At 47.3% G+C, this 23,126-nt stretch overlaps 2 protein-coding genes and 1 pseudogene across 2 annotated transcripts; 1 reads left to right on the top strand and 2 right to left on the bottom strand.

Moving 5' to 3' along the window:
- The first annotated feature begins 747 nt into the window (after window positions 1-747).
- Window positions 748-11,105, top strand: LOC125537754 (annotated as a pseudogene).
- A 1,579-nt stretch (window positions 11,106-12,684) lies between these two features.
- On the bottom strand, window positions 12,685-14,395 carry LOC125533967 (leucine-rich repeat extensin-like protein 3). Its single transcript, XM_048697284.1, has 2 exons — window positions 13,997-14,395; window positions 12,685-13,883 (listed from the first exon to the last, which is right to left on the bottom strand). Exons 1-2 carry the CDS (start codon window positions 14,172-14,174, stop codon window positions 12,970-12,972), a joined length of 1,092 nt encoding a protein of 363 aa, XP_048553241.1. The 5' UTR covers window positions 14,175-14,395; the 3' UTR covers window positions 12,685-12,969.
- Window positions 14,396-18,201: 3,806 nt separating this feature from the next.
- Window positions 18,202-21,224, bottom strand: LOC125533966 (pectin acetylesterase 7-like). Its single transcript, XM_048697283.1, has 12 exons — window positions 20,841-21,224; window positions 20,668-20,750; window positions 20,437-20,563; window positions 20,236-20,315; window positions 20,066-20,152; window positions 19,783-19,907; window positions 19,644-19,704; window positions 19,332-19,385; window positions 19,170-19,247; window positions 18,914-19,019; window positions 18,657-18,802; window positions 18,202-18,510 (listed from the first exon to the last, which is right to left on the bottom strand). Exons 1-12 carry the CDS (start codon window positions 20,965-20,967, stop codon window positions 18,403-18,405), a joined length of 1,182 nt encoding a protein of 393 aa, XP_048553240.1. The 5' UTR covers window positions 20,968-21,224; the 3' UTR covers window positions 18,202-18,402.
- Window positions 21,225-23,126: the final 1,902 nt, after the last annotated feature.

Below are 23,126 nucleotides of genomic sequence, written 5' to 3'. Positions count from 1 at the left end.
GCAGCTCCCGCCGACGGAGGGGTGGCTCAAAGCCAACGACGATGGCGTCACGTCCAAGATGGGAAAGAAGAGTGGCGCGGGAGTGGTGATGCGCGATCACGACAACACGTTCTGGGCTGCTGTGTGCCACTACTTCCCAACTATTTCTGGAGAGCGGTGCAATTCGCTGTTGAGATGGGTGTCATGAAGATTATTTGTGGAGCTTGATAGCAAAAGTGTGGCAAGCATGATCAACGACTCAACCAAAAACCTCTCGGCAGTTAGGCCAGTTATTGAAGATTAAAAGAAATGCTCAAGTCTTTTGAGAATCACAAGATCAAATGGGCGAGGACCGCGGAGATCAATAAATGGAGTAGCGCATATCATGGCGCGAGAGGGTGTTAGCAATGATGAGTCATGTAAGGTTTGGCTTCATGTGCCGGCGGGCTGTATTTTGCATGCGATTGCGTCGGAAATTCCGGAATGAACAGAACAATTTTACCCCCCAAAAAAAGACACAAAGGCAAGGTCTCATGTGAAACAATCACAGCCAAACCGAAGACGAAAATGATGCAAAATTCGAAAAATCAATCAGGAGCGTCTCCTCGGAAACCGAAACCCCGCTCACTCTCTCCTCTCCGCTCCGCTCCCCATTTCGCGCACTTCTCCGGCCGCCTCAGATCAGAAGCCCTAAACCTAGCCGGAGACCCGAGGGGGAGCCCTCCTCCTCCTCCTCCTCCTCCCCCCTCCAGCTATTGCTGCTCCGCCATGAACAACTTCCACGTCTACGAGGCCATTGGCCGCGGCACGCACTCGGTGACCCTCCGCCCCCGCCTCCTCCATTCCGGCCGGTTTCGCCCCCTACCCCGGCCTCGGATCCGCCCCTATTGGGCCGGGGCTGATTCGTATGCAAGGGATCTCTGATTGTTTCAGTTTTTTTTGGGGTGGGGTTGTGGTGCGGAAGACGGTGTACAAGGGGCGGAAGAAGAAAGCCATCGAGCACTTCGCCGTCAAGAGCGTCGACAAGTCGCAGCGCTCCAAGGTCCTCAACGAGGTGAGCCAGCCCCTCTCTCCCCGCGTCGATTTTGATTCCTGCTTAGTTTTTGCTTGAGAATGATGCAGTACGAAGGGGAAACTTAACTGCCCCAGGCTAAATGTAACCTGTGACTAAGATAATGATAAGCTTGATGTGCTAAGGGCATCTCCAGCCATTCGGCCCCCCAGGACGCCTAAATAGAGCGGCCTGGGGGCGTGCCGGCGCTAGTTCGGCCCCTGGGGGCGACCTAGCGCCCAGTCACGCCCCCACGCGCCGGCCCCAGGATGCAGGAAATTTAAACTTGGTCGTTCCCGCTCACACAAGACGCCGCAAATCCGGCGATCGGACGTAGTCTGGCGTTACAAAAAACAGAGTTCGCGTGCGCAATGATTCACTCGGCGGGGTCGGCTCCAGGCGTTGGCGGAGTCAGCGTGCGCGGGCTCGGCGGTGTCGGAGCTGCTTCGGTGCAGGGCTGTGTCGGCGCGGCTTCGGCACTGCTGGGCGGCGACGTAGAGGCGTCGTTTGGGATTGGCGTCCGGGTGGTCGTGGGCGTCGTCGGCGTCGTCGGCGTTGCCGTCGGCAGCTCGTTCAGGATGAGGCCGCGCTGCACCAGGTAGCACGCCTTGAGCTTCTCGTCGTTGCTCTGGAGCATGTCCGCCCCGCTCATCAGAAAAGCCATGTCGGTGTTCCTCTTCTTCGCGGCGACGTTCGTCCGGAGCAGGTCGAGTTTGATGGCGTTGTTCTTCATCAGCGACGACCACCGCGCCTCGGTCTTCTCTTCGCGCAGGACGGCCCGGGCCTGCGCGTCGGCGAGGCAATGCTCGATGGACTCCTGCACTCGCGCGGTTGCCGTGTCGGCGTTTTTCCCCTTCTTCGCCAACTTGTGGCCATCCGGCCGCCCCTCTGACGCGCCCGGAGTCGGCGCGTCCGGCTTGTATGTCTCCTTGGCCTTGTCGAGGGCACGCCGGACTTCCGCCCACTTCTCGCACTTGTCGATGCGCTTGTAGACGTGGAGGTGCTTGAAGTCAGCGTCTTGGTTGTCGCCCCGATACATGGCGAACATACGCAGCAGCTGATCCTCAACGCTGGCGCCGCTCTCCGGGCGAGCCGCGACCTCCTCGACGATTCCATGCCATTTGTTGCACGCCAACTGGACACGGCCCCAATGGTTCGCCCTCGCCTTGGAGCCGCGCTGCATGTAGACGCCTTTGAAGTAGGGGTCGACGAGCTTCCGTTCGTTGAACTCGGCCTTGATGCGGTCCCAGTACGTCTCCAAGCTCTGGTTCGCGCCGGTGGTCGGGTGGAGGCAGACGACTTTCCATGCTTCGGCGAGGCATTCCTCCTCCTTGGACGTCCACTTGATGCGCGGTTCGCCTGACCTGGCCGCCCACTTCTTCTTCTTCTGGCGCCCCTTCGCCGGAACAGGAGCCGGCTCATCGTCCTCCTCCTCCTCCTCCTCCTCCTCGGGTTCCTGCGCGTCCTCGCTGTAGACGTAGCCGAACTCGGCCTCCATGTCGCCACTGAGATCCACTACCTCGTCCTGGGTGGCGAACCCGGGAGAGGCGGCGGCCGCGGTCGATCCTGTCGCGATGATGTCGTCCATGTCGGCTCCCGTGTCGTCGGCGTCGCCGAGGTGCGAGAAGGGTAGAGGTCCACGGTAGAGATGGGGCGTCGACGTGGACGCGTAGGAGGCGGGCGGCGAGTAGTTGTATGGAGGGTACTGCACGCCGACGAAGGCGGGCGAGGGCGTACGCGTAGCGGGGTGACCATGAGGGAAGGTCACGTTCGGGTTGAACCCACCGTGCGCGTCGCCGTCGGCGTAGCCGGGCGACGATGAACCCCATGGAGATCCGGCGCCTTGTTGTCCCCAGGGCGCGTACTGGGCGTGGCTGACGACGGGTGGATTCATCCCCGCCTGGTCGACCGATGAGGAAGACGCCGCCAAGCGCGCCGCGTTGTCGCGGGCCTTCTTGGCGATGGCCCTGTTCCGCCTGTCGGCGGTGACTGCTTCGCGCCGCTGAACTTCCACCCTCCACTCGGCGTTCGACATGCCCGACGGCTTCGATGGCGGCGCCCTCGGCTTCCTCTGCTTCGGTTGGACCACGGCGCCAGTCGCGTTTGCCGCCGCGCGCGGCATGGTGTACTTCTTCGGCGGCATGGCGGCGACTGGAAGGCGAGCGGGAGGGGGTTTGGCGGGAGGAAGGGGGAGAATGGCGGGAGGAAGGAGAGCGAGCGGGAGAGATGCGAGGGAAAAGCGTCAACAAACGGCGGGAAAAGGCCCTCGGGTCGCCTCCAGGGCGGGCCCACGCGCCTTTTTCGCTTGCGCCGGCTCCCCAAGCGCCCCCCAGGGCGCCGGGTTCGGCCTGAGTCCGCCGGCACCAGTTTTGGCCCGAGCAGGCGAAAAACGGCCTTCTGGGGGCGCGACTGGGGCCTTTTTTTGGCGCCGGCGCGGCAAAATCGCCTGGGAAGGCCCTGTTGGGGGCGCGGCTGGAGATGCCCTAAATGCCGTACTGTTTTTCTCCTGTCACAAAGCATCACGAATTATTAGTTTTTCATAAGCGCTGGGAAAACATCAACTTCCTAATAATTTTGCAGAGTTTTTTTCATACCCTATTATAGAAGAGATGTGCCCATGAGGATAAGTTACAACCTGCGCTCACTAATGATTGTTGTTGACTTACTATTGGCAAATGCTGCTCTTTCTTCGGGTTTGTACTTAGTTTTTGCTATTGTCGCTTCTAAGGACCTGTTTTTCTTTTGGATGTGCCTTTGTCTCTGAGCAACTGCCCGAGGGTAATTATCTACAAGGTAGATAAAATGTTACCAGATAGAGAATCATTCTCAAGCTTGGTCTTAGATGTTCTATCATAAGTTTGATCAATGCTTATGCTCATAAGTTGTTTATTTATGGTTTGTTCCTTTGTGCCAATGATGCTTTTGAACTTACCTTTGCAGGTCCGGATGCTTCATTCTTTAGATCATGCAAATGTCCTGAAATTTTACTCTTGGTAAGTTTTTAAGGATTCATATTGACGTATTGCTTTGGCCTGTGCTAATTTTGCAGTATAGCAAATTAGCAATGACAAGTACTTTGCTAGTCTTGTTGAGGTTATCCTTATTCTTCACTTAACATTTGACCATTCAAGTGCATACCATAACTATGCCTTGCTTTTCTCCCTAGGTACGAAACTTCAGCACATTTTTGGCTAGTATTGGAATATTGTGTTGGTGGAGACCTCAAGGGCTTGCTCGAGCAGGTATCTTGCTTATCCTTTTAAGCATTGTATGCATTTCACTAATTTGAAGAAGGGAACACAAAGCATCCTTTTGTGTCCATTTGCAACTGATATATTCTGCAGATATCACATACTCCCTCCGTTCCTAAATATTTGTCTTTCTAGAGATTTCAACAAGTGACTGCATACGGAGCAAAATGAGTGAATCTACACTCTAAAATATGTCTATATACATCCGTATGTGGTAGTTCATTTGAAATCCCTAAAAAGACAAATATTTAGGAACGAAGGGAGTATACGTGAGAAAAAATTACACCTAAAGTTTAGGAGATTGGAATATTTGAACTAGAAGTACAAGCGACAAAACTAATCGTTTTTATCAGCTTTTAGGAAAATCCCACATGAAACTTTATAGGACTTGCTAATTGTTCTTCCAACAGGAATAGATGTTTCGCACAATCTTGTTATTGTTGTTATTTATAATTGTGCACATTGAAAGAAACTTCAATCTGACAACTTGAAGTTGTGAATGCTACTAAAACTATTTTTTCTCAAGAAAACTATTTGTCATTTCATTGAAGTACGGTCAGCCCGAACCACCTGCTTTTACGATCTTAGTTCTATTTTTCTTTTATTCTAGCATTTACGGTTTTTATACTTTGTGTTCATGCGTTGAAGTACGAATTTTAGTCTTGCTTGTGCTCCACTTGGAAAAGGATTAGATAATTAACTGCCTCAAGATGGGAAACTGGAGTGCTGCTCTCCATTTTCTCCACTTGGAAACACTCAAAGCAACCTGCATAGTCTTCGACTCTAAGAAATGCTTGATTTATTTGCTATCCTGATAATGTTGTACTATTGTTTTTAGTAGTGTATTATATTGTTGCGGCGCAAAGCTTTTGCTAGCCTGTTTACCAGTACTTGCTTGTCATCCTAGACAACACGTGTTGATAAGGGCGAGCCACATAATTCTCTGTGGTGGTTGTTTGTGTTCCAGAGGCCTGTTGCGGGAGTAGATTTGATCTTTAACTGTATGTAACATCAGTGAAGACAAATGCTACCCCATTTTTCTGCTTGCTTGTCATCCTAGACAACACGTGTTGATAAGGGTGACCCACGTAATTCTCTGTGGTGCCTGTTTGTGTTCCATAGACCTGTTGTGTGAGTAGACATGTAGACCTTTTACTATATGTAACATCAGTGAAGAGAAATGCTACCCATTTTTATGCTTGCTTTGTCTTTATGTATTTTGTCTCATGTCTCATCCTATGTATTTTCATGCAGGATAAAAAGCTGCCTGAAAGTGCCATGCACGACCTGGCTTATGATCTTGTCAAAGCCCTCCTGTAAAGTTTCTTTGGTAACCTCGTTTCATTATATCTATTGTGTTATGGGTGGATTTCGATTGACTGAAAACATGTTGGGTGTTAGGTTCTTGCATTCACAAGGAATTATATATTGTGATCTGAAGCCATCTAACATTCTAATTGATGAGTTTGGATGCATGAAGGTAATCAGTAGACCACTGTGTACTATGTAAATACAGTGACAGCAAAAGAATAGACAATTGCTGGGAAGTAACAGTAATTTCCCCTTATTGTTGTAGCTGTGTGATTTTGGATTAGCAAGACGTTTAAAGGACATTGAGAAGACCGATCCTGGAGTTGTGAGCTCCCATTTCCTTTTCATCAAGCATTTCATTTTGTTTGGTTTTATCTTATTTTAATGATTCCCCCCGGTTCGAATACCTTGTTTTTAGGTGCCACAACCTATGAGGGGGACACCATGTTACATGGCTCCTGAGTTGTTCCAAGAGGGAGGGGTCCACTCATATGCTTCTGATTTCTGGGCTCTTGGTTGTGTGCTTTACGAATGCTATGCAGGAAGACCTCCTTTTGTGGGCTGTGAATTTACCCAGTTAGTCAAATCCATACTTTCAGAGCCTGCACCACCTTTACCTGATAACACACCAAGGTCTTTCCAGAATCTGATCAACTGCTTACTCATGAAAGACCCAGCTGAAAGACTACAGTGGACTGAATTATGTTCACACAACTTTTGGAGGAACAGTATGCCGATGATTCCTTTACCTCCTCAGCCTGCCTTTGATAACATGGTTGGACCTCCCACTACGCCATATTTAGCTGAGCGAAATGGGGATAAACCCCCGAGACAGCTGACGCCACCCAAGACTTGTGAACACCTACGCAAGAAAGATGAAAACTCCGCCAAGGCGTTCACGACTCCTGTTAAGAATGTGCAAACTGGTAAGAAAAATAATCCAAAACCTTGTAAGGCTGATGGTTTGAAGGGTGTAAATGTCCTTAGAATGTCTCGCATAGCTAAGAGAAATTTGCAAAGGGAAAAGGCCAAGGGGAACTACAGGCGCCCTCCCACAGAAACAGACGAAAATGAGGCTGAAGTTAAGATCGAAAATAATGACATGGAGCTTGATTTTGGTGAAAATCCAGAAGGCGATGCACCTGATGATAATGATGGATCAGATAATGCTGGATCCACAGCAGATGAAAAACATAGGACTCAAGGAACTGATGGAAATGAAGAGAACTGCGTAAATCAGGTGGACATGCTCATGGATGAGTGTTCTGTTAAGCCTGATACCGTGTTGAAAGCTGAGCAGACTTGTTCAGAGAATCTTGATGTGGTGGCCACTCCACCTAGTTTCTGTATGAGGAAAGCACGTCCAAAGACAACTTCTGGTGCTGCAACAGGTTCTGAGCCGTCTAACATCTTTGAAGCATTCTGGCATCCAACAGACCTTGCAGTTAAACCAGTCATGCCCAGTAAAAAAGGAGATAAAGCTACAGAGACCATCTCTGTGCTTCCTTTTGAAGCTCTTACTGCTGCTGATTATATCAAGTTACCACGAGAACAGGTGAATGTATTCAATAGCCAGATAATTCAGAGTTTGAGTGGATCTTTTCAGGTTTCAGAAAAACAGAATATCATCAGATACCTGGAGTTGTTAAGCATGAACTCTGATGCTGCAAATATAATCACTAATGGCCCAATTATGTTGCTGCTTATAAGAATGCTCCGACTATCGAAAACTTCAGTCTTGCGTGTCCAGGTTGCTTCACTTATGGGACTGCTGGTACGCTACTCCACTATCCTTGATGCAGAGCTAGCTAGTTCAGGAATTATTAATGCTTTGTCAGATGGCTTAAGGGACCGGCACAATAAACTGAGGAGATTCTGTATGGCAACACTTGGAGAATTACTGTTCTACATATCAACACAATTTGATCAGGATAGCAAGGAAAGCAATGCCGAAGAATCTCCTATGAAGGACAACAAATCTGGTGCTTTGTGGCAGGTTAGAAACTCCAAATGAAAAATATGCTAGCTCTACATGTTTTTTGCATGCCAGTGGTTGATTTACATGGACTTACCTTGCATTGCCCTATACTGCATCACGTTCTGAAAAGATAAGTTGTGGTGGCAAGTTACTGGGAATTAGATTCCAACATCTCTAATGGTTGGTACTGATTCTTCTATGGGAGCTTATCCTCTTTGCCCACCGTACTGTACTGAAGTAGAAATTCATTAGGAGTTGAAAGTATATTAACTGAAAGAACTAAATGAGCACATATGCATATATAGATGGTAGATACCGACTTCACGTTCCAATACATGCTCCATTCTTTATTCATGTGTCTAGACACAAGTTTATTTTTAATGTGTGTGTTGAGCTTTTGCAGTTATTATAAGTACATAAAAGGGTCTGTATTGGAACATGAGGGTATTTATATCAATATCTTAGCTGTATGTGGTCATGTAGACTAGATATACATATGGGCGGTTCATTTCCTTTGATTTGCAGCTACAAGTTCAAACTACTGTCTTCCCATGATTTAACTTGGCAAGCTGTGCAGGTCCCTAGTGCTGTAATAGCACTGGTGTCGTCTATCTTGCGTAAAGGGGAAGATGATCTGGCCCAGCTTTATGCCTTACGAACAATTGATAATATATGTAGCCAAGGGACAGATTGGACATCACGGTTTGCTTCCCAGGATGCAATTGGTCATCTTTGCTACATCTATAAAGCAACTGGGAAGCAGGAGAATACAAGGCTTATTGCAATTTCTTGTTTGAGCCGCCTAGCTCGATTCAGTTCGTCATGTACTCATTTAATACTGGAGAAGCTATTGTTCAAGGATATCGCATGCACACTCTTTAAGGGCAATCCACGTGAGCAACAGATCAGTCTGAATCTTCTGAATTCAGCATTAGTGAACAGTCATACCATACCAAATATGAACCGCTATATTCAGTCGTTAACCGAGGAGAAACAGTTGGTCCCTGGACTTATTTCTCTGATAGAACAGGGATCTGACATTCTGCGTGGAAAAACCCTTCTATTTGTTGCTCTTCTTTGCAAGAACAGTCGAAGGTGGCTTCCACAATTCTTTTGCAATGCAAAGCTGCTATCAGTAGTCGATAGATTGGGAAAGGAGAAGGATGGTTTCATCCACCAATGTACAGAAGCATTTGTTCAGTTAGTTGCTTTGTTGGTCCCAGGCATTCTTGACACTGTATCCAGTGATATACAGCAGGTCATGGGTGGCAAACGTCATGGACCTATTACTGCTTTAACTGCACGTACTCATCCAAAGAGCACAATTCATTTGTTCCCTGTTATCCTTCATCTTCTTGGGAGCGTATCCTTCTATCACAGAGTTGTGACAAGTCAAGTATTGCTCTAGTTGGCTAATCTTATGAAGATATTGGAGACGCCATTTCAGGTATGGCCTATAACTATCTGGACCCAACCTTCTTAGAACTGTTAGGTTCTACTAGCAAGAGGCCCATGCGTTGCACGGAACATCAAGATGCATTTATACGAGTTGTTTATCTTGTGTGAGACAAAGATGAACGAGGGAAGGCCTTATTTGCAAATGTGGAGAGGGGAGCGGGTATCTTTTTGCAAAATTGCCATAGTTTGCTTTCTATCCCTCAGATATAGATCGGACGGTCTATATTGCAGGATGGCAGGCACACCATCATCACCAACTCGGTTTTTTATAAGAGTAGAGAAAACTAGGATTCACTCACTGTTTTCTCACACACATGCACACAAGGAACAGTATGAAGCTCTGTAGGTTTAGATATCAACAGCACAAGCTTACTTTTACAAATAGGAGTGCATGTCCTTTTATAGAACTAACCAAACCAACTATGCTACCAATACTTGATAGCTAAGCTAGGACAGCTCAGTGCAAACTTTTACTGCAGTCTAGGACGTATTGGTATCTGCCTACAGCTCAAAGTCAAATCAGATTTTACTTTTTACTGCTGACAACTATATCCGATATCTGAAGGGTGTAGCTGCAGCTCATTGCTGACATATGCATAGCTAGCTAATTTTGCATGCTATGATACAACTTCCACATAACTGACCATGACAAGATTAATACTAACAAACCTGATGCGAAAATATGGAGACCATTCATTATATATTTGCACTGCAATGTCTAAAATAAACTCATCCTAGTGTTGATGCTGTCTTGCCTTCAGAGTCTTCTCATTACGCCATGTGTTCGCTAAACTCTTGTCTTTTGTGGTCATTTGTGTACACTTTATTGTATTTCCAGGCTCGGGATGATTTCCAAATGACATTGCTGCGAGTTCCAGAGGCAGCTATCGAGGAGTCTTCTGTTATACTTACGGAACACAAAATATTCACAAGTCGATTCCTTCCGAGCTTATTCATCTTATACAAGGGCAATAAAGACTGTGATGCCAGATTCCTATGTTTGAAGATACTGTCTGATGTGATGATTGTGATCTTCAGTGATTCTTCATTGACCGCAGACGAACAAACGTTGGCTGACCTGAAAACAATCTCTCACAAATATTTTCTCCCTCTGTACCCTTCATTTGCAGAGGATGAAGATCCAATACCTATGTATGCACAGAAACTTCTAGTAATGCTGATGGAGCATGATTGCGTTAAGGTATCTGATATCCTGAATGAAGCGACAGTATCCCAGTGCTTCGAATTTTTGCTTGGAGATCTTTCAAATGCAAACATAAGCAATGTGAAGCTTTGTTTTGCTCTAGCATCTGCTCCTGACATGGACTCCAATGTCCTTTCACAGCTTCAAGTTGTCAGAAGAATAGGGAATCTAGTTGAGTTTGTGACTGCCAAAGATATGGATGATTTTCTGGAACCAACCTTGGAACTCTGCAGAGCTTTCATTATCCGTGGCATCGGCAGCAACAGAAGTATCGCCCTTACCAAAGAACCAGCACTCCTTGTTGACAGCGCCTTCAGCATGAGCATTGCTGTTGATTAACAATCTTGCATCATGGATATATGCGACCTCGGTGGCAGTATGGGTTTATTTCTCGAGGTGGTTGGAAATTCAGATCCACAGGTAAGCGATTTGGCGTCAGATTGCGTGGTGTTTCTGCTCAAGGCAGCACCTCAAGAGGCCACGATGGGCTTGCTGACAAATCTTCCTAAACTGAGCGCTCTTTTGGACTCGTTGAAGCATGGTGTCTCCCTCCAGCTGACTCGCCTGCTATACAGCCTAGCATTCTCCTGCAGGCAGTATCTAGCCCAAGGAATGATACTCTCAATATCGGTGCCAGCTCTGATGCGAGTAGAAGCGCTTGTCTTGGCTTTCAAGGGCTCACATGACAGCTGCCTTGCTGATGCTGCTTTGTATCTGGGTGCCGAACTGCAGCGCCTACCTTGCTGTAGTTGAGCAGAAATGTGGACAAGGAGCCAGTCAGCTGGCTGCTATTGCACACAAGTGATCTCAATAGGAGGGTCTTGGCTTGGTATTTCTGGTGCCAAGTGTATGAGCAGAGCCATTGCCTCATCATGAGAGAGGCACGGTGCTGACCTTAATTGCTACTGTCTGACTGGGTTTCGGAAGTGATATTCTGAGCTCGAGCTCAGTTGTGCTTGTTATCTACCTCCTTCCACTCTGAGATTCTCAACTGGCAGCGTACAAACCCAGGTATTTGCTTTGTACTCGTATTTTGGTGCTTATTCTGCACCCATGGTCCACACGTGTGAAGAACTCAATGCAACGCCGTTTGTCTGAGTTAGCCCGGCTCAGACGGTCGCACAGGACGTGAGACATTCCGTGCAAGATTATGTTCCAACGGCAACGCTTCCTGAACCCAACGGAATTTTTAACTGACAGAAGATGCAGTCTGAAACAGATGTCGTGCTAATGCCTCAGTCCTCACCTCCGGTAAAGCACCATGATAAGTGGACCTTGCACCCGCTCCCTGATTGCAGAGGAGGCACCGGAGAAGCGAGATGGAGCCATCCAGTGATTTCTCTTGGAGATGTGCAGCTTCAGCTGGGTGGATGACTGAACCAGACTGTACATTCAGTTCTCCCAGCCTCTCACTGTCTATCTATAGATGGTGCGCAGGAGTTCAACTTTCAAATTTATGCAAAACCCATCCACAGATAAGCAGAGTACTGATGGCACCTGTAGAAAAGCTAGCGTTCAATGCAGACATCATTTAGTTTGGAGAATAGTACACCAAGCAATCTATCTCATGTATTCCATGCTACAAGAATAACTGATCTTGTAGTACCAGCTCCTGAAATCGAGCTCATTACAAAGTTGCAGCTCATCCAAACATCAGCTTCCAACCTGACCACCAATCAACCGGTACAAATAGAATACATGAGGTAGGAGTACTTATTAAGCACAACACTGATAAGCAAATATCCAGAAAATGTTTTCTGAAACCATTACACCGTTTCATCGAATTAGTGGACACATCGTTTCATCAAATGTTCGAGTCTTGCATGCTAGCTCAACACACATCTGGGAGTCTCAGTTCTGGACCTTTGGTGCAGTTGTTTCGCCGGTAACGCTCGACCCCACAGTTCTTGCAGGTGCCTTCTACCTACTTGTCGTAGGTCGCCCAATCTATTTACTCTTTGCTGGTGCCAGTAATCTAGCTAATCCATCTCTTCACTAGGACAGGTTCTAGAAAACTTCTCCCTTGTATATTAATTGTGTTATTGAACCTCCTTGTTCCCATATGTATTGCATACTATGATTGTCGATGAACAATTTTCTCTCCATTGTTTCCAGAATAATGCTGATGCATTTATCGGGTCTAAAACAATTTTCTCTCCATTGTTTCCAGAATAATGCTGATGCATTTATCGGGTCTAAAATTCTCTGTTTTCTTATATATCGAGCATTTGAGACTTCAAGCTACAAGCAAAAACTATTATACTATCCCTGGAACTACATATGCTTATTCAGTTGTATTCAGTTATTCATGCATATTATGATTTGCGTGATGAATATATACACGGTAACTACTGCAACATGTATCTTAGTGCCTTCCTCATGTCATCTTTCTAGTGAAGGAGGAGCATTTGCAGAATCGCACCGCGGTAGAAATTCAAATGGAGCCGGAAAAAAATTTCAATAACCCGGGAAATGGTTATTCTGTAGTATTATGAAGCCGCAATAAAACTGCATTTTCTCTCTACAGAGTCTTTTCATCTCAAAAAGAGGAAATCCTTCTTTTTACAATCTGACATATAATTATAGGCACGGACTCACACTGTGAATCAAACAGAAAAGGAGTCCATCTGCCTAGTACACCCACTATATATCCGTCCCTAGCACGAGCAGATAAATTGCTACTTATGTACTTGTAATCCTTTCCTTGAAGTACTTATTTATTATTACTTTATTTTTTTTATGGTTGGGTTTTGGAAGAGGACCAGGTGCTCGGATCTTTCCGGTAATGCCTTGAAGGTGGAGGAGATGGGACCGAAGGGCTTGCAGTTGGAGGGAAGAAGGGTAATGGCGGGAAAGGCCAAGGAAAGGACGGCGGCGGAGGTGGTGGCGGGGGCGGGGGCGGCGGAGGCGGTGGCGAATACAACGACGGCAGAGGCGGAAAATGCGGAAAAGGAGGTAGCTGTGGAAACGGCGGCAAAGGGAACGGGAATGCAGGCGGCGGCGGCGGGGGCGGCGGGGGAGATGGTGTTGAGAATATTGGTGGCAGATGAGGGAACTGGAACGATGGTGGCGGTGGCGACGCCGGCGGCGTCCACGGCCAGGGCGGCAAAGGGAAAGGGAAAGCCGCCGGCGGCGGTGACGGTGGCGTGAAGAACGGTATCGGCGGGAATGGGAACGGGAACGCCGGCGGCGGCGGCGTGAAGAACGGTATGGGCGGGAACCAGGGGCGGGGCGTGCAGAACGGGATGGGCGGCCACGGCCAGTGCGGGCAGTAGAAGAGCGACGTGTTCAGCGCGGCGGTCGCCGACGTCGACGCCCCCGCGCCGTCGCACTGGCCCGCCTTGTTGCCCGGGCGGTAGTAGAGGGAGTTGAGGTTGTAGAGGCACGCGTCCGGGTCCCGGGCCGCGAAGGAGATGTGGCCGGCGGTGGTGGTCACGGCCGGCACGTCGCAGAGCGGCGAGGGGTTGTCCAGCACGGCGGCCCGGCAGAAGGACGCGGCCTCGCCGCCGGTGGTGCAGCCGAGGCTGGCGACCGCCGGGATGTCGAGCCGGTAGGCGCCGTGCCTGTCGGTGGTCTTCTCGGCCGTGATCTTGATCTCCTCCTTGGACGTCGTGCTCACCCTGATCGCGCAGTCGATTCTCACCTTCACATCTGACGAACAAATCAAGGGAAATTGCTTGCTTGAGAACACAGGAGGAAATCCGATGAAACGCATAATACCAAGACAAATTCGAGGGAAGAAATGCGTAGTACGAGATTGGAACCTGGCAGGAAGTAGCTGTGGTTGGAGAAGGAGCTGGAGGAGCAGGCGTCGCAGAACACGGTGCCGGTCACGGTGAGGTTGGCTCCCTGAGACCCCTGGCACGGGCCGGGCAGCAGCAGAGAAGCGACCAGTAGCGCCTCCAACGCAAGGAACAACACTGGCTGCTTCTTCTTCTTCATGGTGTCCTAGAGGAGCTAGCTGCGAGCTGAGAAGAAGCTACTGCTACTAGCTGATAAACCTTCGCTCCGGCGTGCTTTATATCCGGCCGGCCGGGGTGGCCAAAGCCTTAGCAAGCGGTGGGTGGGAGATGATGATCCATCCAATCAAAGCTTGTAGTTTATGCGGGCAACTCGCTCGAGACGAGCAGCGGAAAGGGACGGGGAGGACCGAGGATCACAAGGAACAAGCGCATGTGAAGAGCGTTTGGACCCTTTTGTGTGAGGCCGCGCCGTGCCGCCATTCATTCAACCAACGGCAGGCAGGTTTTGATTCCGTTTCACGGGCTCAAACCCGTGACTGCTCCTGTGCTCCGGGTCGATCGATTGATTGATTCTGGAAGGATCACGGCTTGGAATGTACCGCTACTCCGTAGGCCCGGTGCCACAAGCCCGCCACCCCCCGCGTGGCAACAGTTCGGTTATTGAAGATGTTGAAGCCAACGTTGGAGGAGCGCACCGCACACGGGGGTGATCAAAGAGGTGAACTCCAGGAAGAACGATTTTGAAGCAGGAAGTGCTCCCCACACGATGGTCCACAGACAGTTCATGCACGATGCCTAATTTGAACGGCGGTGATTCGCAAAATGATGCAATCTAATGGCTGATTCAACCCATCGTGCGAAGATCGGGTAGAAGGTTGCCGTCCCTATACCAGTGCTCATTTTGAAGCATGTCGGTTTATTCAAAAGCCAACTCTTTAAAATAAAAAAGGTGATTCCATTTATTTCAAACAAGTGATTTTTTTTCAAATAAGATATTTTAGTTATTAAGAAAAAAGTAATTAAAAAAATTCCAAAAACATATATTTCTAGTAACATTTCGTAAGTTAAAATATTTCGAAAACATATATCTTACTGATTTCAGTAACCATTTCTCTGCACAAGTGAAGTCCGCTCATGAATTCTATGTCTATTATTTCAGTAACTCGACAACTCCACATTTCAACCTAGTGATTTCAATTATTTTCAAAACAATGATTTTAATTATATGAAGACAATTATTTCAAGAACTCCATTTTTATCAAAAGAGTGATTCACTATTTCTAAAATATGGTTTCAATTAATTCATTATTTAAAAAACATCAATTTCAATTATTTCCAAAAGGCGATCTCAATTAATTCAAACAACTGTTTCAATTATTTCATTATTTTAAAATAGTGCGATTTTAATTATTTAATTATTTCAAATAAGTGATTTTTTACTTAAATAATAGTGTGATTTTAATTTTTTGTTTGAGTTTATTTATTTTTATTAGACGAGCATATGTACATACCATTAAATCATTCTACTTTGGTTCAGTTCTTGTTTTGAAACTTAGCAAAACCATAATTTTGAGTTTTGCAAAATTATAAAATGCACGTCATATTGGTACGATGTAGAAAATGGTGCCTATAATTTATGGTAAACTATATGATCATTTGAAATTTGTTAAAAAATTATGGGACGAGTTATTAGTGCAGAAATTTATCCCATGTTTTTCACGGGTCGCAAATTACAAGGTGAGTTTCTACTGATAATTAACTACATACATGAGTTTTTTCACATATTTTTTAAAATTTACAGTTGTATCTTTTAGGAAGAATATACCTGCCCCGAACAGTTGATGTGCTAATGACGTGTGGCCCGTGACGATGAGTTTTGAAAGATCTGGTTTTCTGAAACAATAAATAGCAACTATAGTTTCCTATCAATTCTAAATACGGCACGTACGATTCCCGCACCCGTACACCTATATCTGATGACCATCTCAGCCAACCGGATGTTTTGTTTAGAAATGGGCTAATTCTGTAGATATGTGATTACCACGAGTAGGCCACTGCTATGGTGCATCCCTCCATTTGATTTTTTTTCTGTTACGAATTGGTAATACTCGGATTTTGTTGTATTTCTATAGAGAATGCATTTTCGATTTTTCTTTCACTCATGAATCATTTTGTGGTTCACTTCTTGATGGAAGTAGGCATCCCCGCGAGAACGGTATTTCTATAGAGGATTCTACATGAGATGCGCTTGGACAGGTGGGAGATGTTGGCAAAGGGAAGGTGGCGCGTCGTGTCATGGTAGAATCCAAGCAAATCTTCGTAGTAATTTGGTGAGAGAGGAATCATCATAGGTGGGAAGACTATATATAGTTACAACATAACAATTGTATAGTCACCGGGTTGTAGTCATCAACATGGTTACTTTTATAGTTACCAAGTTGTATATGTTATAGAAACATGATTATTGTAGACCGACTTACCCATTATTTGGTTTACAAAAAATCGTTGTAAACATTCCTCGGCAACTATTGTGTAAATAGCATTATAATATAGGCTTTCGGACCTGATATTTTACATGCAAACACCACGGTATTTTTGACCCGTGAGAAAAAGTTGTTGAAAACATATCACCGATAACTTCGAAGTAATAGCATGGTAAGATACGCCCCTAACCTGATAATTTAGGTACAAACACCACGATAACTTTGACCCGTGGAAAAAAGTTGTTGAAATTAAAACATACCGCTGATAACTTCTAAGTAATAGCATGGTAGTATATGCCCTCGGACCTGATAACTCAGGTACAAACACCACGATAATTTTGACCCGGAAAAAAAGATACTAAAAACATACAACCAATAGCTTTTGTGTAAATAGCATGATAATATAGGCTTCCGGACCTGATAACTTATATACAAACACCACAATAACTTTGACCCGTGGAAAAAAGTTGTTGAAAACATACCACCGATAACTTGTGTGTAAAAGCGTGATAATATACGCTTCCGGACCTGATAACTCAGGTACAAACAACACGATTACTTATGACCTGTGAAAAAAAGTTATTGAGAACATACTCTATAAATAACATGGTAACACAGGATCCCGGACCTGATAACTTATTTAAGCACTGTAGACCTGATAACAGGTACAAATACCAAGGTAACTTTGAACCAGGTGAAAAAATTATTGAAAACATACACCGATAATTTTTATGTAAATAGCATGATAATATACTCATCCACATATGATAACTTACATACAAACACCCCGTTAACCTTGACCAGACGCTTTTTGTTGTTGAAAATATACCTCGGTAATTTCTGTGTAGATAACATAATCATTTAAGCACTATAGATCTGATAATTTAGGTACGAACACCACAATAAATTTTGAACCAGGTGAAAAAATTGTTGAAAACATACGCCCGATAATTCTGTGTAAATAACATGATAATATACGCATCCACACCTGATAATTTACATACAAACACCGCGGTAACCTCGACCAGACGATTTTTCGTGTTGAAAATATACCCCGGTAACCAAAATGCATAACTTGTGTGCAAAAACAGTGGTATTTTTCGTAGCTAATAACGTAGACTCAAACACCATAGTAAATTTTCACCGGGGGAAAAGTTGTTGAAATATATCCCGATAATCTTCGTGTAAAGTTTGCATGTTGCCCATGCTAAACTTAGCATGCTTCTCACACTTTATCATCATTATAATGATAGAGTTGTCAACCTTTGTCATGTTATTTGTTATCAGGGCGTTATGTTGAAGTTACCATGATGGTCATGTCATAGATATCATGCTGCTTATTCCAAGTTATCAAGACTGTTTTTTTTTGCTAATATGGTAGAAAGAATAAGGGTTCAAATACCCCTGTTTATGTATTGTGGACAATAAAAAAAGACAGGTGAGTTGGTTAGTGGCTGTAGTAGCTAGTTGGGAGACCAAAGTTCAAGTCCCCTTTTAAGCACTTTATTTCTTCTTCTCCGCTATCTAGACTAATTGATATAGAACCAGCCGAGTGAAAAAAAATCTGTGAGGTGAGATAAAAATCGGTGGAAAGAAAATCTAGAAGAAAGAAAATCGGGAAACGGGAGGATCGAAGGAACGACGCAGCCGGAGGATCGATCGAACGTCGTGCGGATCTGTCGCTAACGACCAGTCGACTGGTCGTTAGCACAGTCCTTCTAAATAACCATTTGACGCAGCAAGTTCATACCACAACTCCTCCTTTTTATTCTCAGGAGTAGTAAACATCAAAAAACACAAAACGGGTGAGTAACCGTCTATGAAGAATCGCCTATTCTACCTGTAGCTATGGATGTGGTCTAAATCCATGTTATTCCTGCATCATTTAACTGAAGTTCAGGCCCACTTTTTTTCTTTTCGAGAATGAAGTTCAGACCCAATTGCTCAGTCATCTTCATTGTCAATGCAGGACTGGTTGCAGGGATACGGGCAGTCAACCCGCTGAGACACAGCCCGGTCGAAGTACCAGTCCCCCACAGCTTTGCCAATTCTCTGCAAACAGATGTGAAAAGATCATAGATAAGCTGAGCTGCGACCGGGGTTTCGCACATTTTTCACTGAATCTCCCTTGATTTAAAATTGTTTGAAACTGAATCGTCAGAAAACTGTTGGGCCAATTTCAAAACTGCTAGACGTACCATCTTCTGAATCGAAGGGGAACCGTCGGCATTCCACGAGTCCTGGGCTCCAGATTGGCAGTGAGCAAAGCACGAGTCTATGAACATGCCTATCTTGGGAGACTGCTCCGGTTTAGGGAGCGCTGACAGGAACTCATCCCTGAAATCTGTGCCAAAAATAACAAACAACAGAGATAAGTGACATGATCAAACAAGCCAGATGAACATCAAAGTTGGATCATCCAGGAAGACCATTGGCAGGTGGAAGGATCACTGACGTTGTAAGGTCACTAGCTGGCTGGAGGAGCAGCCCTTTATGTCAGCCTTGCATTTGGCCCATTCCTTCTTCTTATCGGCGGCGCTAGGCACCAGGATGTTCCTGATCTGCAATGCAATGTGCCATGTTGTTACTACTATTCATCGCTGAAACATCTTGCTTAAACGAGTCTTATTTTTTTTACTCAGCAGCTTGTTATACTGCAGAAGAGAACACTACTGCCATTGTGCAGTGCTGGGAAAAGGTATGAAAATTACCTGCCATGAATCATACGCCGCATTAAGTATGAATAGCGGCGTTTTCATTGTTGGGAGGACATGCTGTGGGAAGAAGCACTGCATATACATTTTTTTTTGTTTCATGTTAGTGCACATGCTAGGAGAAGAGCGTCCCTTCAATCTTAAGTGAATAATACTGACCAGCTCAGGTGATACCCTCGAGGTACATGAAGATGGCAAATTTTTAACCGATCCCTGCAAGAGATTAAAACAGTTACCTGGCTCGAAAAGGAGAAAGTTCGCACGCAGTTTTCTTAAATTATTATCCGGGTAAGATTGAAGCTCATGGTAGTGGAGGAAGAACCGGTGAAAATAAAAGGCGCATTTAACTGTCACTGAGAAAATGGTATAGAATGCAGATAGTAAACTGCATTACGAAGCTGGTGATTGCAAGATCTCGCATCTGATAACATTAGGATATGGCCAGTACTGTAAGGTCAGAAGGCAACATACATGTAGGGTTACAACGCTCTTAAAGGTTGTTCTGACAAACTTGTTGCCGGTAATATCCGTCCTGCAATGATAACGGCAACGGTCACTTGACACGAATGGCTACTCATGACCAATAAAACACCAGGAGTATGAAACTTACCCATCAATAAAATAACCAGCATCAGAAACGCATTTTACGAATGCAGACGGTGGAAGGAGGTCTTTGAATTTGTCACAATGCAGTACTGCCGATAGACCTCCGGCTGAGCATCCAGAAAGAATAGCCTGAAAAGGTGTGATGCATGCAGCACCTCATTTTTCAGCATCGAAAGGTTCATGCAAGAAGATCTGCAAATTGGAATTTATGCACCGCAACAGGCTAACTGCTACTCTACTGATAGTCTGAAACTGTACTACTACTAGTTAACAGCAGGTGCACATACACTCTTTGCTTTGCTCATCCCCTTGTTAAGCAGATCTTCGATGATGGCGTCCCAAACTCTGGCCCCTCTGAAGTGCAGGTTCGTCTTCTGCATTGCAAACACGAGATCAATCTGGATACATGTCTTGCGCATAAATGAAAGCATGCATGCAATCAATGTCCAGAACATACAGAGTCCACTTCTTCGACATCGCCGGTAAACGATGAGCCGTCGCAGTACCTGACCTTGACTCTGTTCCAGTTATAGAAATCTGCAAGAAAAATCATGCGTGATTCAACAAGAAAATCGTAAAAGGCGGCACCATGTTGATCTGTTTTAGATGGGGAAGGTGTGACTGCATGAGGGCCAAGGCAAAAGGGCGAATGGCATACCGGGATTGAACTGCTGGTTGCCCCCTAGGATCCCTGAGAAGGAGAGTGGCTTCATGAACTTGGAGGAGCCCCTGAAGTTGCCCTTCCGGATGACACACTCCTCAGGGGTCTTGCACCACCCTCCTCCCTTCCAACCAAATAATGTTTGTAAAAAGATATCGTTTCATTTCCAAAAGAATATTTACACCGTTGCTAATATTAGCAAGCGTTCAATTGCATTGGCCAAATTACCTCCATGTGAACAATCCAGTTGTTGGCGCCGGTGCCGGAGCCGGGGGAGAAGTGGTACACCGGGGCGCTCCCATCCAGGCACACTGCGCCAAGAAAATGGTAACCATGGCCGAGCAACAAGAACACAAGAATGCCATGGCGGCGCAAACGAACGCAAGGAGTGACGTAGATACCTGCTCCTTTGGCCACCGCGCTTTTCAGAAACACCATCTCCACATCGTCCGCCACGGCCGACGCCGCGGCGAGGCCCAGCACCAGCGTCACCACCGCCGCCGCCGCGGGGGGCAGCCCAAATGCCATCACGCGACGCGATGCAGTGACAGGACCTTTCTCTTCTTCCTCCTATCAGATGGTGCCTGGTTGGAGCGGGGGAGAAACAGAGGGAGGCAGAAGAGGTGGAGCGGAAGAGCCGCGCAGCCTCAGGCTCGGGCAGTGGTCACCGTGGCTGGCCCTCTCCTGGTGGAGCAAGCGACATAAATAGCAGCAGCAGCCCTGTGCAGGTGGCAATAAAGGAGGGAGGGAGGACGCCGACAATGGCGGTGGCATCAAGCAAGGTATAGATGGATGGCCGATGCTGGCTCTTCTCTTCATGCAGCAAGGCATATATCTGATCCAACCATGGCTCGCTCGGTAAATGCGCAACTCTGGAATTAGTTTCTCCCTCCTCTGCATGGTAAGCCCACAGATTCTTGGCCATTTTTTGCTTGGTACAGAGGAGTATATCAAACCGTAAGGAACGAGAAGTTACCGTACAAAAACATTGGATTGCTGCTGTGCTGGTCACAGATAAGGACTAGTGTTCTGCGATATTAATTCTTTCCGTAATATCCATGTTAGGCATCACGGGCACACATGAGGTGCAGAGGTCAGGCCAGCTGCTCGCTGCTGTCGTGTGGCGAAGTAGCATCCAAACGACTGCAGAGCACAACTGTTTGCGTTGGCTGGCGAACACCACTGAGGTGAGCAGAGAAGTGGTAGCGAGCTTAAATGCTATGCAGAACACAAACTTGGAGCGCATATTAGAGCATCTACAGCCACATGACAAATCCGCCTCTCAAACGTCCATGAACGTGCGGGTGTGTCCGTGGGCAGTAACCAGGCACACCTCAAATTTCATTTGTTACATCCGAATATCTCATACTCGATTCTTATATCCGTACAAAGACATGTAAAAGGAAATAGAACCTACGTACTATGTCGATCCTATCTACTCCTCGCCGGAGATCATGACGATCTCTGTGCCCGGCTCCGGCAGCAACAGCAGCTCCGGCTCCTCCGCCTCTATCTCCGCGCCGAGCTCGGCGAAGAGAGCGTCGGACTCCCGCCGGAGGAACGCCCGGTTGGCCTCCACATGGGCCTCATCCTGGATGGACTTCAGGATGGCCTGCTGCTCGGCCATGACGCCGGACTGGGCGACGGCGAACTCCGCCTCCGCCTGCTCCATGTTGAAGGGCGACACCTGCTGGTCCGGCTCCTCCGCCTCGTCCACCTCCATCGGAGCCATCTCCTCCTCCTCTTCCCCCGGCTCCTCCTCCTCCTCCTCCTCCGGCTCCCACGAGTCCGGAGGCAGCCCGGCAGCGCTACGGGCAACGCGCGCGGCTTCGCTCGCCCGGATCTGCTGCTGGATTTCGTAGCGGCGCTCCGGCGTCAGCATGTCGTAGTAGGTGATCTTGCTCCGGGCCATGGCGGAGTGCCGGAGCGTGGGCAGAGCGCCGGAGCGGGAGAGGAAGGAGGTGGATGGGCTCGGACTGGCGGCGCGGAGAGGGGGGAGGGGGATGGGTTATGGTTGCAGGATGTCGGCCGGGTTAAATAACCGGATTTCGTCTTGGGCGGCGAGCCGGAGCGGTGCCACGCGACGACGGACGCGGCGTCCATCGGACTGCCGGGTTTCCGGGCGTTTTCGTGTGGGGCCACGCCGTCAGGCCAACGTGGCGGGCATGCCCCGGAGCCCTCATATCCGCCCCATATTTGGGCTGGATATGGGGATGCCGGTCAGCCCGGACGTTTGAGGGTCGTTTGAGAGGCCTGTCTAGGTCAAAAAATTCTGATCGGGTAGTGATCGGGTGTCCTGCCCGGGCATATGAGGCGGGTTTGAGAGATATGTTTGTAGATGCTCTTATGCTGCAAAACCTTTCAAAGTGTAACGTTTGGATACAACTATGAGAAAGACATGTAAGAGCATCTAGAGCCAGGCATCCCAAACCAGTCTCGAACGCCCGAGCAGGCGGCCCAATCACTCACCGGTCACGAAAATTCGATCCCGACGGGCGTCTCAAATGGGCCTCAAACGCTCAGGTTAACCAACACCTCTCATATCCAGCCCAAATATGGGGCGGATATGGGGGCGCCCGGGCGCGTCCGCCATCACCCAGAAACCCGGCGGTCTGACGGACGTCTCCTCCGATGGGGTGTGTGAACGGCGTGTGGCACCGCTCCGGCTCGCCGCACGAGGCCAAATC

This window comes from Triticum urartu, chromosome 2 (genome assembly GCF_003073215.2).
Source record: "Triticum urartu cultivar G1812 chromosome 2, Tu2.1, whole genome shotgun sequence".
In the NCBI taxonomy this organism is placed as follows: Eukaryota; Viridiplantae; Streptophyta; class Magnoliopsida; order Poales; family Poaceae; genus Triticum; species Triticum urartu.
Note: the sequence above shows the minus strand (reverse complement) of the source record. Positions and strands in the feature narration are given on the sequence as shown.